Here is a 16,565-nt window from a genome sequence, read left to right on the forward strand (position 1 = left end):
TTTACTTGTACTTGTGAAGCAATTTTTGCTTTCTAGGTTTTGCTAGAAACCGTGAGTTGGGTGATGTAAAAATTGGACTAATGGATGGTATAGAGGTACTCTCACGTGAGGTTGGGTGTATCTATTACCAATTTACCCATTTTTATTGATGTGCCCCAACTCAATTGCAGCTTTGCCCCCCTCTCTAACGGTCCTTTGGATGGTGAGAGAGAAGAAAGAGTTGTAATTTCTTAACAAACCTCACCAAATGTGGTGAGATTTGTTGAGAAACTAATTGACTGATAGTATCTTGTTTTCTCATCATTTTTCATTTCCTTTGGAGCATCTCCTGCCCTTGCCCAAAAACCTTTACTCAGATTCAAAACCTGAGTGAAGATCCTCTAAAATCAACTCCATCCCTTTACCATTTCTCACACCAAATCAAGGGAGAATCTATTTTTTCATCAAATTAAGGGAGAACCAAACTCAAACTCGTATGACCAACTGGGTCAGGACTCTTGGATCTCATTAAGAGGTCAGGAGTTCGAGTCTCCCCATCTGTGTGTGGATGTTCTTCTCTTAGAGGGCTTTTCTTTTCTTTCTTTATTTCTACCCTATGATGGGCGTATTTCTTGTATTGGTTGAGTTATTGGGCTTGGTTATTTCATGAACTCTTATGGTTGATGTAGTGTTTCGGGCTTGTACTTTGTACTTCATATTTGATATAAAATAAAATGATTTCTTCTATCGATTTAAAAAAAAAAAAAACTCAAACTCGTATTCCCAACGGCTATTTTCTCATGGCGATGGGTGGTTGATCGTGGTGATTGTTGTGTTCTCCGGTGGTCGGCAGTGGTTTCCGGTAGTCGCACAAGCTGGAAAAGGTTTCGGCGAAGATAACAGAAGCTAGATTAATTGAGGGTCTTTAAATATCTCCAGTTGGCATTCGTCATGGTGTGGACTGTAGAGGTTGCCGGTGGATCTGCTAGTGGCGTTAAAGGAGGCACCAAAGAGTGAAATCTGATCAGATGAAGACGATGTTGACACGCGGCAACGGCGGAGGACGGCGGTGAATCGTTCAACATTTGAGCGAAGGGCTGGAGTTTGTAACAGTTGTTCACATAAAATAGAGCTTTTATCCAGATTTTTATTCAATCCTGAGTAAATATTAGAGTTAGGGCTGGAGATGCTCCAAATAAGTTAAGTCACAGCATTTCTATTGTGCTTCCAAGCAACAAAGCAAGTCTCTGAATCGAATCGAAGTTGAGATCATGCATATAAAAATACAAACGCGGTACTCATATTATGTCTGGAGCACGAAAAAAGATGTTTTTTTTGAATGATATTTATTCTTATCGATGCACGATTTGACATTAAATGCGATATCTTAGTTGTATTAAAAGAGAAAGTTTGAATGTAAGGAGAATTTTGAGGAAAAGTTTGAAATATATATATTTTTAATTCGAAAACAACTAGAGGGGGAGAGCGTCAGTTGTCGAAGTGGATTGATGTGAGATTTTGTACAAAAATTTCCAAAAGAAGAAGAAGAAAGAACTTGTGTCATATACGGAAGTGTTTCTCAAGCACCATCAAGTGGTGTTCCGGTGTCCTTTTCAACGACACAATGATACGAGCTCCACAACCAAGTGGGTGATGGACAAAGGGCAATGTGTGGTGGTGTTCCGAGAGCACTGAATTATCATTCGTCATGTATGTGCTTAATTAGTATATAGGATGGATAAATAGTTAGATATATATAAGATAGATGGATGTGAATTTCCTTGTTTTATTGGCATATCAACACAAATGTGTTCACATATGCTTCTCTTCTTCCACAGTTCACTATGTCAATTATTCCAAACAATAAGACCACTACAAACACATCAAACTGTTAGCACCAAATCAGGCAATGACCAATTCAACCGCTGCTGAGGCTCACTCTGCCACACCTTCACATTCTCCTTGCCATCTTCAGCCGGCACTTGAAGAATCACGGTAATCCACGTATTGAAATACTCGCGAAACTCAGCGACTGTACCGTCCTTAACCGTCCAAACGTGCACCCATTACGCTCTCTTGATGATCTCTTCTTCCCATCCCTCCACAATCACGAGCTCACCGACGGTGGTGATGCTCCGAGGCCTGAACCTGTAGCCTCTGTGCTCCGACTCCCCCGTGAGAATGAGCATCATGTGATGGCAATTTGGGGGGCCGTGGTACCACCATTCGATTTCTTGGTCTAGAAGTCGGGCCACTGTGTCCGAGTTGCCTCTTGCTAGGGCCTTGTAGAGGGGTTTGACAGTGCTTCCGTTTTGGGTTTTGGATCCCAGCAACGGCGGCGGCGGCGGTAATGGCTGGGGGCTGTGAATTCCCATCATGAAAATTTAGGTTAAGGGTTTTGTAGTAACTGGAGAAGGTGACTACTGGTACTGATGGCAATTGATTTGTGACGTCGTTTGAGTAGTTTGTTTGGTTTATTTTTGTGCATGGGAGATGTGGGAGAGGGTGGGGCATTTATACAAACAGATGGAGGACTCTAGAACGTTGAAACAAACTTGGGGCTGTGGGACCCATCTCAAATGCCTTTGTCAAAGATTATTGGTGATGAACAGTTGTCATTTGTTGGGCTTGATGGCCTGAAAATTCCACCTCTCCCCCCCCCCCCCCCCCAACCCCAATCTACCATGCAACATAATAGAAGAAAAGTTAAGAGCACAATGTAATATAACATAGAAAAAGATGTTAAAACCATAACAACCCTTAACAGGAGGCGCGGTGGTATAAAGGGGATACAGGGACACTGTAGTACGCGATCCGAGCCGTTCGTCTCAGCAATCCATTACTCTCTCTTGAATCTAATACTTGCGACACCCTTATCTAGGGACCAAACTACTTCTTTGGTCTCAAACTATATGGTTTTGGAGACAATTTTTTGAATATACTATATAGTTCCTGTAATATGTGTCTCTCTTCGCTCTGTTTCAATTTTTTCCAGTGGAAATCATTCATAAGCCTCCATACATTTGCAAAATCTACTTGTCCCCAAACTTTATTTCACACGTAGGAAGTAAATATTAATTCTTTTGTCAGTCTCTCATGAAATACGTACAACCGCTCCTGCGATGAATGATGCTCGCGATCACTTCAATCTGGCTATTGAGAGAGATCATCGATTATGCCAATGTAGATTACTTTGATTGACGATTACTTCAATCTAGTCCGCTGGCAATTGTTTTGTACATTGCTGTATATAATAGCTGATCGACGTACTACTAATCCCTTCCATATTTTGAACCCAGACAATTGCTCCTCTATATTTTGAACCGTGAGCTATATATATATTTCGATTGTAACAAAGAACAAGATAATTGCAATGCTATTCTTGACCATGGTCTTATACTTGAACTATGAACTTTTAATTTTATTTGGTCCCTATGCTAACAACTAGCTAGGAAAATATATTACTAGATCTCATAACTTTAATTTTGTTATGGCTTATATGTTGAGGATTATATATCTAGAATGGATCGATAATGAAGAAGTCGAAATCTTCGTGCAAAGTTTTGATAACAACTTATCCATGTCAATGTTGATGCCGCGACTTTCCTTAGATCTACCTCACTCGTATTATTGATTGGATCAAACATTTTGGATTTTCAGTATTGCAAGCACCATTGATTGAAACATTAAAACCCTCTTCGGTTTGAGTTTTGAAGGTAATAAGTGGAGATAGATAAATAGAGAAAATTTATCGGGGACTGTGCACAGGAGTTTTGAGACCCATAACGAACAAGTCGTGAGGAACCTTATCCCAAACTTCATAATGTACTACCATTAGAATGTATATGCATAGTTCACTATGTTAATTAGTTCAAGACCCCAACAATTTTCATCATACCAATACAAACATCAAACAGTTAGAACCAAATCAGGCAACGACCAATTCAGCCGCTGCTGAGGCTCACTCTGCCACGCCTTCACATTCTCCTTCCCGTCTTCGCCCGGTACTTGAAGAATCACGGTAAGCCACGTATTGAAATACTCTCGAAACTCGGTGATCTGGCCGTCCTTAACCGTCCAAACGTGCACCCAATACGCTCTCATGATCTCTTCTTCCCACCCCTCCACGATCACCAGCTCCCCGACGGTGGTGATGCTCCGAGGCCTGAACCTGTAGTCGCGGTGCTTCGACTTCCCCGTGAGCATGAGCATCATGTGGTGGCAATTCGGGGGCCCGTGGTACCACCATTCCAGCTCTTGATCTAGGAGTTGGCCCACCGTGTTCAGGTTGCCTCTTGCCAGGGCCTTGTAGAGGGACCGGACGGTGTTTCTGCGGGTTTTGGACTCCGGCAACGGTGGTTGTGGCAGGTGGTGGCCGTGGATTCCCATTTGAAAGGGGGGGTTTTTAGCTTGGGTTGGAGCGACTGGAGAAGGTGACCACTGGAATGGGGTGGGATATTGATATGTGAGTTGGAGTTGGTTTGTTAGTATTCTTGTGCATGGGAGAGAGGGTGGTATTTATACAAACAGATGGAAGATTATGTTGTGGCAGTGGGACCCGTCCCTGGTTCTTTGGCATAGGTTATTGCCTATTGGTGATGAACAGTTGGCATTTGTCGGCATTTTATTTTTGTTCTTTCCTATTTTTGTCCATAGCATTCTGAGCTTACTCATATAATCCTTCAAAATGGTTTTTGCTTTCGTTTTCAATCTCCGCTCTGCACTTGTGATCTTTCTTTTGGTAAATACCAATTTACCAAAAAAAAGGACACAACTACGTACTTTATTGTAGACGGGAGGAAAGAAAATACAATCACGACAGTGTAGTTTATTTTGTCGACGAAAATTTATCTTTGTAAGTTCAATCTCTACTAAATAAAACTCCTAGCTCCACCATGGAACTTTCAAATAGAGTGAGAGTGCGCCAATGATGTCTCGAGGTAGTCCGAGCAACCTTGTGTGAACGCCGTATAGAACTTGAACTCTCAAATCAAGACCATTTAATTAAATTTGTATTATTTTTAATGTAAATTAAATGACTTGGACAGTGTGGGAGAAATGACATCATTTTTTTGACGACAAATGGCATTATTAATTAAATTTATCTTAAATAAAAAAATTCTAAATTATGGCTTTTAGTATTCGAATTACCAAATAAAAATGTCAGTATAATTATATATGGTACACAAAGGGAATGCAAATATAAAAACGGCAATGCATTGTCAAGAAAAAATTTCTCTCTGTAAGCTCGGTTTCTCCATTCTTGCTCTATCACTATAGGCGGGCACCCAGAGTTAGTTTTTCTTTTTTTTTAAATGTTGAAGAAACCCAGAGTTTGTTGAAACCATGGTTAAGTTAGCATAAGCCTTTTTTTTTTTTAATATTTAACCCAAGTATGAGGCTTTTAAATATAGTGGCGCACGGTGATTTTAGGTGATGTGTCAGTCTACAATTGGTTGTCTGAACAACTTTATGTGAACGGATGATCCGTATAAAACTTGAACGCTTTTAAAAAAACATGATGCAACCATTGGAAGTCGCCCTTTACAAGACCAAAAATATCCTAATTACATTATAAAAAAATGATCTTGTTTTTTAGCAACCATTAATCACCACAAATAGTAGTATATCAAAAGCATTGAGCTAACATATGCGAGTTTATCTAGGGAAGCTACGGTCTCTGCTCTGCACCAGATAGCTCGTAATCTCGTACTATTTAAGTAAGAGATTCGATTTTAAATTTGCATTGATAAAAGAGTATAGTACCGTAGCTAGTCTTTGATGGCAATTGTGTAAACCACGATTAATGATTCAGTGGTCTCGGGGCACCGTTACGTAGTATTTCAATAATTTTATTCATCATATATTTTCATACTATTGATTCCCAAACTCTACAAAAAATGTGTGGTGGATAAAGATATCGGGACATCATGTGGTGATGCTCCAAGACCACCAAATAATTTTTTGTAAACAACCTGAGGTAATGGACTCTCCTAGCTCAGTTGGTACGCCTCCTTTAGTGGAGGCATGGTTTGAGCCCCGCGAGGGGTGGTTTGGCGTTCAGGGCTATGGACAATTTCTGAATCCTTTGTGAACTAAAATACTAACATCCCGTTAATTTTCGCTGATGTATATAATATTGGAAAAAAAAAATCAATCAAATTACTAATGGACAAAAAGTCAAACGTACGAGGCAGATCTCGAAAGATCATGGAAGCCCTGTTTTTCTGATTAAAACAAATGCATCTGTTGAAAGAAAAGGATAAAAAAATTGGATATGGTGTTTTTAACTGCGACCATATGTAAAAAAATACAAGGATGTTCAGATCTTCGGGACCACATCAAATGCATCCGGATCTTGTTTCACGAGTTGATATGTTTTGGCAAATGTATTTCACATTGCTAAAGAAGCTAAATTGCCAATTAAGATGGCTGTTCTGAAAACTTGTAGGAGTGATATGCAAACACTAACGAGTTAACATGGTAGTCAGTGCCCGAGACTTAAAAGCTTGCTCCAAGGTTTTGAATCCTCTGTCATGCCGGAATTGATCAAATCTGGTGACACCTTAATTTAATTGTGTTCTGGCTCAAACAGATTGGTACTAGTCAAATATTAGACTACTCTTAAATTTATTTTTCCCTTCTAGTGTCGGTCAATAATGGACGATACCGGAAGGTACCAATCAATACTAGCCGGACCACTATAAATTTATTTTTCTTTAAATAAATGTGTATTTTATACAAGATTCTTTGGCGTTAAAAAACAACACTACTATCGATAAATTTGAAACTGTACCTGGTATCCCGCGACATTAACCATACTAACAGGAAAACAAGTATTCGATCTAGCTGATATGTTTTTCAGGACTTTTTTGTTATTCTAGATATTCTCAAGTTTGAAACGTCCAAGCTACTATCAACTCTCGTATGGCCAATACGCACGGAGTTTTGCTCCAGCGGTCCCCGCTAACAGATATTGAATTGTTCCCCACAAGAGATTAGTTTAGGTTAGATAATGCAATGAACTGATCATCAATCATGTTTTGTCATTGTTAATTCCAACGGTTATGGCCTGCCCTTTGGGGAGGTTTACCTCATGACCTAATACTCTTCCAGTTCTATTTGGAGAAGCAAATACGCCTATCGATCTGTGTTACACTAAACCTTATAGTAGTACTTAGTTTATAGTTTCGTAAATTATTGAACACTGCACGCGTGGTTTGCTGCCCTGTCTCCACAACCATGCCTACATTAGTTTTAATGCTAATTAATTACTAATTACTAAATTAAATTCTGTTTAAAATCAGACTTACCCACTTTTTTTTATTTTCCATTTTTTCCCATCTACTGTATTTGACAATTAGTTATTGGGTGAAAAACGTGTACTTGACTACTTGTCCCCTAGCTTCCAGGCTTCCAGCCTCTTGGTCAACAAGTGTAATGCGACTGTCTACCATCTTCAAGACTTTTAAATTTCCACCTACAAGCATTTGTTAATTTCCTCCAACAATTAATTACAGTATATTTTCTGAAATTTAAGAAAAATTGAACAATTTTGACTATTTGTTCTCTATATATGCTTCCAGTTGTTTGAAATTGCAAATTAATGCTGAAGTAATGCATTTAATATTGCCATCACTGCATTTCTTTAATTAATTTTAACTAGTACTTTTTTCGTGTATGATTAATCAGAATAAATTTTTTTGTTGGTTTCCATGTTTTTTCCATGTGTACAATGGCTCTGGATGGAGTGTGGACACATTCACATGGCCAATCCAGTCTAGTAGTAAGGATATTATTGTGCCACGTTGTTCGGTCCATATATAAAGCCCACCAACAAGTGATTCTTAAGCTATTTTGATAGTTTTATTTGTTCATTTTTCGATTTTCATTTTTATAGTGACATAATTTTATCGTGTTTTTTAAGCAAAAAAATAGGTGTCGATGACAAATTGCATTTTGAAATAGATTATTATTTTTTTCTCTCAAACAAATGTGATGTGCCATATTGCAATAATCGGACCTGGCAAATTTTTGGAAAATAATTTTGTCACAGTTAATTACACATCATAACTTGTCTTCTAGCGTGCTTTAAAAATTGTGTTATGTGAATTTCGCACATTAAAAATCAAATATTAGAACGTAATTATCGAAAAATTGAGTGCCAAAATCAATTTTCCAATTTATTGTCATTTTACTATTATGATCTACAAATGAACGGTTTGTAACATAATACTATGTAGGAGAGGTTATTTAGTGCCCCTAAGACATTGCATTGGGATGAGGCTGCACACTCACATCCTCCTTTCTATTGAGGAATTTCATTATTATGGTTTCTGGCCAAATCACTCATTTGGAATATAAAATACAAAAAATGAATTATTTTGAGTGGCTCTTCGACTTTTTCATCTAAATCTCAACAACAACAAAAATAGTAAGATTGGGTGAGAAAATGGCTCTTCTTTCTTTCTTATCCTTTCTCACGATCCGAAAGATCTGTTACTCCGAGCTCCTCACTGATTAATGTGTGGTGGAAAAGAGATCTGAAGCACCATGCCACCACAACATCCGAGGGGCACTAGATAAAGTTTCCATAAGTAGATCTCCAGGCTCCATGCATGCACATTCTCCGAAAGCTGATCTAGTCTAGGCCAATGAAGAGAGTAGATTGGAGACCAACCTCCATGTATTCTATTACAGAGAAAGTTAAAATTGACACCTAGTGTGGGTACCATGATACAGCATAAGTGACTTTCCAGTGTTTTTCCTTTGCTTTCTGTGTCGGGAGAATACTTGTAGTAACTTTTGTGGCCGCGCGCTGACTAGCTATGATCTGTATTCCTGCTTAAATTAATTACCAATTTTAAATTAATTGGGATTAATATACATTTTATACAAGAATATATTGATCGATCGTCAATGGAAGTTTCCTGCTTTGACTAAATTTTGTATTGGCTACCTATGCATCTATTGATTTGTACTCCTAAAACATTTCTGTCCATGTGAAGGAATCATTTTGAAATATCCGCACTAGCAATTAAAGATATTATCACACTAACACACTTTATTTTGGCAAGATTTTCACTCATAACATGTATGCCAACAATATAATCGATTGAGCCCAAATTGTTGAGTCACATGAAAATAAAGTTACACATTGATGCCAACACCACTGGTGATCACACAAAATAAAAAATAAAATAAAAATCACCACCGATCAATGCAAAGATGTGATATATCATCACTTACGTGGGTCTTTTATAGCTTGTCTTCCTGGATTTTATTGGCCCATTAGGCCACATATCCAAGCAATAAAATACTTCTGCAGACCAATAAGATTCGAGGGATACAGAAAAAAGTGAGTGAAATGAGTTCGATAGGAAAAATATATTTCCATATTAATTATTTTCGACATTCCCAAACTTTAAAATTAAATGGCCGGTTAGATAAAAATGAAACTCTACTACAAACCTACACAGTCCTTTGAGGTGGTAAACCCACCATCAACCACAAGGTTATGACCACTCACATACTTGGACTCATCACTAGCAAGATAAAGTGCAGCCTCAGCTATATCTCTACCCCTCAGTGTCACACCTTTAAGATTAGCCATCCCTCTCACTATTTCCTCCATCTTTTCCATTTCTTCCACCCCAGGCACCCCTGATCCACCCTCCACCGCCGTCCCCTCGCCTCCCTCCTCCTCCTCGTGACACCCCCTCCATGCATTCACAAGCATGGAAGTAGCCACCCCAAATGGAGAAATACAGTTAACCCTAATCCCAAACTTCCCCAACTCGCAAGCCACATTCTTGGTTAACCCAACAAGGGCGTGTTTGGACGCCGAATAAGCGTGCGGCCCCAGCCCTCCCATGACTCCCGCCACGCTAGCTGTGCTGATGATGCACCCGCTCCTTCTCGGCACCATCACGCGCGCCGCGTGCTTCATCCCCAGTGCGGCCCCCTTGACGTTCACCGCCACGATCTTGTCGAACTCGTTCGGATCGAAGCTGGCGATGCTCTTCTTGCTCTTCGTCTGGTTTCCGAGGATTCCGGCGTTGTTGAAGAGGATGTCGAGGCGGCCGTGGAGGGAGATTGTTGCGTTGATCAGGTTTTTGATGTCCCCTTCCGAGGTCACGTCGCAGTGGAGATAGGTTGCCGAGGGGGATAATGCGTTGGCTAGAACGGTGCCGTTTGGATCGTCGATATCGGCGATTATCACTTTTGCTCCGTTTTTTACAAAGATTCTTACTGTGGCCTCCCCTATTCCTTTAGCACCGCCGGTTACGATTGCCACTTTTCCCTCCAATCTGCGAAAATTAAAAAGTTTTGCAATGAGAAAAATAGTTAATTTAATTGCACAATTATGAGATAAACATCGATCAAATATTCTCTCATCTTCACAATTTTTATTTTTATTTTTTAAAAGAGAAGTAGATAGAATGTCCGCTATGACAATATTGCATAATTCCAAACCCTTGAGGCCACTTGGAGGGTTTGCCTGACCGGTCGTTAATTTTAAGATTTCGGAATTAGTCGAAGTGCACGTAAATTGACTCGAAAATCCGGTTATATGAAGAAAAAAAATATTGCATTAATTATTTCATTGTGATGAAGAGTGGGCCAATCTAGAAGGAATGTAGATGTAGTGGTGGCATGAAGTTTTTGGTTGGTAGCACTTCTATGATCAGCTGTGTTTGTTTTTCTAAAAAGAAGTTTAAGGAAATAACGTTAATAACTTCCATATATTAGGTTGAGATACCAAAGTGCAAACATGACAGCTAAGAACTGCACATGATTAGTTCTGTCAAATTAGTTGATCAAATCTTTGTTGCAACCATTCGATCGTCAACCGTTATAGCCTTATAGGAGTAATAATTTTAATCAAGTATATATCAAAAAATTGAAAAGGAAGAAAAGAACAAACAAAAGGGTGAAACGTTCCGTCGTTAACTTCAAGGCTCTGAATTTAATCTATGCGAGCGAAAGTTCACCTAGAAATTGGATTATTATCGTTATATAACTTATATATGTATTCATTCATTAATATACTACCTTTTCGGGAAAAGAGGGGTGTTCTCCTTGCTGCTCATCACATGCTGGAGGGTTTCCTCATACATCAGTTGCGCAGGCATGTTGAGAGAGAGAGAGAGAGAGAGAGAGAGAGAGAGAGAATGTTTAAATTAAACAATTAGGTTGATGGGTGAGGATGAACAAATGCAAGGAGGGAATGAAGCGATTTATAGATATCCGAAAAGGTGAGAGCGATACATATCGAGGGTGGTGGTGGGGGCTAGCAAGCTACTGTTTTTTAAATATCAGTGGAATTTTGGAGAACTTTCTTAGTAATGTCCCTTACCCTAAAGCTCGCTTGCCCCTCAAGCACACATTTTCTCTATATATTTTCTTTCCTCATCTACTTGAAATGAAATGTCCATGAGCCATCACACGTTATTTAGGCTCCGTTCTTATAAACTTATAAGCTTGAAATTTATTTTGATATTTTATTTTTATTTTTTGCTTAACTTTTCGTTGTAATTTTTGAAATTAATCGTTCATCTTGACGAGACGAATCGAAAAAATATGAAAATATGGACTACATCAATTTCCAAGAGTCTCAAAAACCTCTACGGGTTGTAGATTCGTATACGGTTCGATATAGAAAATGCAGATTTGTTTTTAAAAACATTAATAGACAAATAGTACTGTATAAAAGAAAAGGAAAAACTTGATAACGAAAAGGGATTTTGACTTCCTTGGTTTTGATTAGGGGTGTGCAAAAAAACCGAAGTCCGACGGACCCGACCCGACCCGAGGGGTTTCGGGCGGGTCCGAACATATGGTTCGATCGGATACAGGTACATTTTTTCAAAAAAATCAGTTTTCGGGTCGGGGCTCGGGGTGCTGTTTTTTCTTACCCGACCCGACCAACCCGACCAAAAGGCACAAAATCATATAGTTTTACCTCGGTTTTGGTCGGACCCGACCCGACCCGACCAAAAAAATCGGTCACACGGACGGATACCCCCCTCCTTCGGTCGGGTTCGGGTCCGAAAAAAGTATTAACTGACTGGTCGGGTTGGGTTCGGGTTCGGGGCCGAACCCGACCCGTCCGACCCGTGCACACCCCTACCCGAACCCAGCCCGACCCGTGCACACCCCTAGTTTTGATGGATGACAGGAAATAGACGCAACACAACTGCCCCTTTTGTTTTGTTTTTATTTTGATTTTCGCTTTTTCTCAAGATTGATAGTAGTACTTTTTTTTATTTTTTTAATATGATGGATTCGTTACGGAGAAAATCATTTCTATAGTTGTTTATGTGGAAAAGAGTTTTGCGAAGCACCACTGTCTGCGTCTAAAGTGTATCGGATGATTCAAATTTAAATAAAATTTTTTTAACTCTTTCTTATGAAAATTTTATTTAAATTCGGACCATTTAAAACTGAAAAGGATGGTTACGATCGCTCACCTCCGTGATTGTTTTATTTATGACTCTTCCTCGAATAAAACAATCTCTTTGTTACATACGCGCATGGCCAATGGACAGATCGATTCAAAAGTATCATTAGAAATTCTGGTAGTACGTAGCATGCAGCAGGAATTATATGAAAAGTTATTTAAAAAACATTATAAAACTTATGTGATATATGAAGCTTATATCACACGCAAAAATTGAACCAACCAACAAAAGCCCAACTTCTTGATCTTGTATTGTTATTTTAATTTTTGGGGATAACGGTTTCCCGCGAGATTCTGCATCTGGTAATGATTTTCAATATTTTATTGGAGAATTCCCTTTTTAATTTTTTGCTTTTGTTGGTAAAAAGAGGAGGAGGATGCCTTTTTAATCGCGTGGCGGGATCGCCCCAAATCGTTCTCTCTCTCTTTATATATATATATATATATAATTTTTTTTCCGCTATATATATATATTGAGAAACGCTAATTCCACTGAAAAAAAAAAGAAAAAAGAAAAACACTTATTCTATTTTTAAACGCTAATTAGTGCATGTGACTTTCCTTTAGCAAGGAAAAACTACAGCAAGGAAAAATTCCTCGCCAATTGTGTCATAATAGGTGAGGAAATACTTTTTCTCCAAATACTTTTTGCAACGATCTTTAGGCAACGAAAACGGGCAAGGAATTTTTTTGCGAGGAAATCAGGTGTTTTAGCGAGGAAACTAAATCTTCGCTACAAGCCTTTCGTGTTGTAGTGAGAAATAGTAGTAGTCTAGGTGCGAATACCTAAAAAGGCTGCACTCCTTTTTAGGAGTAGCTTTCTAGTCTTTTTTATTAAGGACAGATTCTGCTTTTACGTGATTTTCTTTTGTACTCTTACTTCTTACCATTGAAGCTATTGCCATTTTGTTTAAAAAAAGCGTAGATATATGGTTTGAGTGCCATAACATGAATCACGTGATTCACTTTCCCTCATTACAAACCAACTTTACATCTGTATTAGTTGTCTACATATGTAATTAACTAAGTGTTGGCAACATTGTTGTTTTATGGGCCAAGTAACCAATTCTATTGAGCTTTTGGTATTGACCGTCTAAAGTGTAATGCCGCCCACTACGAAAAAATAACTAATTTGGATTGAAAGGTCCGATGAATTGGGATTTCTTTTTTGGTTTAGGTCATTTTAGGACAAGTAGAGCATTTCTGATGAAGAGGATGAGCTTGAAGTGGATGGTGGTGAGCTTGAAGAGGATGAAGAGTCAGATTTGTTTAGGAGTGAACCCATGCCATACCAGCCACGATCAAAGTGAACATGAGAAAATAATTCCATGCCATACCAGCCACGATTAAATTGAACATGAGAAAATAATAGTAAGTATTTGACCATGAGGTCGTATGTTCAAATTTCATAGAAGCCAACCATCAAAACCTTGGGCCACTAGGGTTATGCACGGTCGTTATCTTCAGGGCTCCGAAATTAGTCGAGGTGCACGCAAGTTAGCCCGGATATCCGGTTATAAAAAAAAAAGTACAAGAAGTTAAATTCTAGTAGTATATAGTTGGCTAGGAGAGATAGTTGTAGTCTGGGTGTGTGTACCTGAAAAGGTGGTTGCACTCCTTTGAAGCTTTAATTTTGAGTCTATTTGATTAAGGACAAATTCTACTTTTAGGTAATTATCTTTTGTACTATTTTTTTTTCTAAACAAAAAGAATTTATTAATCTTTATAAAGGATTATAAAGATTAAAGGATCAAAGGCATACCGGCATTAAACCACCCGAGACTAAAAAGAAGGCAAGATGCCAACTGAACACCTAAAAAACCACAAAAACCACCATAAAACATCCAAAACCTAAGCAAGCCTTAGACTCGACACACACACCCCATCATCAAACAACCAAAGAGCCAAACAGACACAGAGACAGAACCACCAAGACCTGGAAGGAAGCGCCATCCCCCCTAACAGGAAAAAAAAAACCTTCACCTACTTCCGCAAAAGACTACACCGCTATCTCTCCAAGACAACAAACACTTGACCAAAAGAAGCTCCCAAAACGAAACCAACCGAGCAAAGCAGGAAGCAAAACACCCCAAACTCGAAAATCAGAAGGCCAGAGAGAGAGAGGCATCATCTCGATCGAGATCAACATCGCCCTCCGAGATAAACTATTCCTCAAAGTCATCAAGCGCATGGATCCTTTTCCTTAATTCTTCCTTTTGCATTTCAACAAATTTCTTTAGATTATGATTCCTCCCTCCTTTAATGAAGCTATTACCATTTTGTTAAAAAAATAGATGGTTTGAGTGTCATAACATGAATCACTTGATTCACTTTCCCTCCTTAAAAACCAACTTTACATCTGTGGGTTGGTTGTATGATTTGTATTCTTATGGTTGTACTGCTTATTTGCTATCTATGATATGTTTCTGTTTTCTTAAAAAAATGAATAATAATAACTACGTGTTAGACAAAATTGTTAGTTTATGGCCCAAATAACCAACTCTATTGAGCTTTTCGGATTGACCGTCTAAAATGAAATGCCGCCCACTATGAAAAAAATAACTAATTAATTAGAACGTACAAAAGCAACCCCAAGGGATTGGGTTTTTTTTAGCGGCAAAAAAGGAAATTTTATTCATCTTTGAAATGAAAACAAAGACTAAAGGGAGGCAGGAGCAACGAAAAATGCAACAAGTGCCCATTTGAGACCCAAACCCTTGATTGACAAGATACAAACCAGAGGAACCCCCAAAGGACAAACCCAACACCTAAAACGCCTCAAAGCCGAGATAAGACAATAAGCACAAGTGGGACGCAGCCAAAACACTCCCAAATATACAGATAAGCCCCAAGGGTTTGAAAAGGTGGGCATGAGAAAGCAATAAGTGTTGGCCATGAGATCACATGTTTGAATTTCATGGAGGCCAACCATTCTAAACCTTGGGGCCACTGGGGGTTATGTTCAATCGTTACCTTCAGGGCCTCGAAGCGTAAGCTGGCCTAGAGATCCGATTACGAAAAAAAAAAAAAACATATGTACAGTCAATAAGCTAAATTCTACTATATGTTTTTTTTTTTTTTTCGGGGCGGGGGGAGATGCAAAAATTTTCGAGCGAGTTTGCGTACACTTTAGACTAACCTCTAAAGTCCTCTTCGCAACTCTTTCGCACGCCCGAGCGTGGAGATGGCTTCCAGAAATGCCAGTAAGGAGAGAATTTTACATGTATGCATCATGCATGTGTACACATAAATGTACGCATCTACAATTTGTAGCTTCGCCTTACAATTCGCTTCCATTGCTCAATTTGCTCTTGAAGCTTCCTTTTAGAACTTTGGTTTACGTTGTTCTCCGAATCTCTTTTCCATTATACTGTACTCCATTTTTTAAATCGTCTCCCTTTTGTTTTGTTTGCTACCATGTTGCTTGACGGAAACATCCCCTGCCGTTTAAAAATTGTTGCTTTTCTCATTCGACCACAAACTTGTCTACTTTTGAGAGAATGGGAAAACGACAAAAGGCAAACAAAACAAAAGCACCCTACGCAGTACTCCTAGTAGAAGATTGCATATACAATCAATTTAGCCGTCACAAAATTTGATAACTATACAAAGCTATATTTGGTGTGGGTTCCTAATTACTGTAGTTTAGTTGGGTTCTTTTTTGCGATCAGGAGTGTCGGGGCAGCTTACACGCACCTCGACTATTTTTATATCAGTCCGATCAAGCATTCATGTTAGGATTAGGAGATTCACAAGAAATTTCTCTCTTGCAGCATGACTCCTCTCTTCCGGCCTGCCCCGTGAGATTGCCAAGTTTTTTAGAATAATAAAGATATGTACCCACTATTCAGCCACAACAATCTTATACGGGTGTGGAACTCACGGGTTGGACTTTGTCCCATGTGGACAATCTCACATGTAGGTTTTACTGTCATGTGAGATTGTTCTGTTTGAATATCAATAAGTCTAGTTGTACACAACAAACAACCACAACCCCTCACATACACGTAGGGTCTACACACATATTGTGTGTTGGCCCCACATATATGTAAGAAGCAGGAACGGAGTCAGGAATTTCACCACGCAGGGAAGACCGTGCATGCGAGAAAAAAAATATAAATAC

General features: G+C 38.9%; 3 protein-coding genes across 3 annotated transcripts; all 3 read right to left on the minus strand.

Moving 5' to 3' along the window:
- Positions 1-1,915: 1,915 nt before the first annotated feature.
- Positions 1,916-2,483, minus strand: LOC131314244 (uncharacterized). Its single transcript, XM_058342766.1, has one exon. It carries the CDS (start codon positions 2,355-2,357, stop codon positions 2,046-2,048), a length of 312 nt encoding a protein of 103 aa, XP_058198749.1. The 5' UTR covers positions 2,358-2,483; the 3' UTR covers positions 1,916-2,045.
- Positions 2,484-3,745: 1,262 nt separating this feature from the next.
- On the minus strand, positions 3,746-4,474 carry LOC131314245 (wound-induced protein 1-like). Its single transcript, XM_058342767.1, has one exon. The coding sequence runs from the start codon at positions 4,366-4,368 to the stop codon at positions 3,889-3,891; it is 480 nt and encodes a 159-aa protein (XP_058198750.1). The 5' UTR covers positions 4,369-4,474; the 3' UTR covers positions 3,746-3,888.
- Positions 4,475-9,213: 4,739 nt separating this feature from the next.
- Positions 9,214-11,190, minus strand: LOC131314247 (short-chain dehydrogenase reductase 2a-like). Its single transcript, XM_058342768.1, has 2 exons — positions 11,035-11,190; positions 9,214-10,289 (listed from the first exon to the last, which is right to left on the minus strand). Exons 1-2 carry the CDS (start codon positions 11,112-11,114, stop codon positions 9,443-9,445), a joined length of 927 nt encoding a protein of 308 aa, XP_058198751.1. The 5' UTR covers positions 11,115-11,190; the 3' UTR covers positions 9,214-9,442.
- Positions 11,191-16,565: the final 5,375 nt, after the last annotated feature.

This window comes from Rhododendron vialii, chromosome 13a (genome assembly GCF_030253575.1).
Source record: "Rhododendron vialii isolate Sample 1 chromosome 13a, ASM3025357v1".
Lineage (NCBI taxonomy): Eukaryota > Viridiplantae > Streptophyta > Magnoliopsida > Ericales > Ericaceae > Rhododendron > Rhododendron vialii.

Coding starts and splice junctions, on each gene's coding strand:
- LOC131314244 (XM_058342766.1), bottom strand. CDS start 2,357: ATGATGGGAATTCACAGCCCCCAGCCATTACCGCCGCCGCCGCCGTTG.
- LOC131314245 (XM_058342767.1), bottom strand. CDS start 4,368: ATGGGAATCCACGGCCACCACCTGCCACAACCACCGTTGCCGGAGTCC.
- LOC131314247 (XM_058342768.1), bottom strand. CDS start 11,114: ATGCCTGCGCAACTGATGTATGAGGAAACCCTCCAGCATGTGATGAGC. Junction 10,290..11,034: donor ACCCCTCTTTTCCCGAAAAG/GTAGTATATTAA, acceptor TAATTTTCGCAG/ATTGGAGGGAAAAGTGGCAA.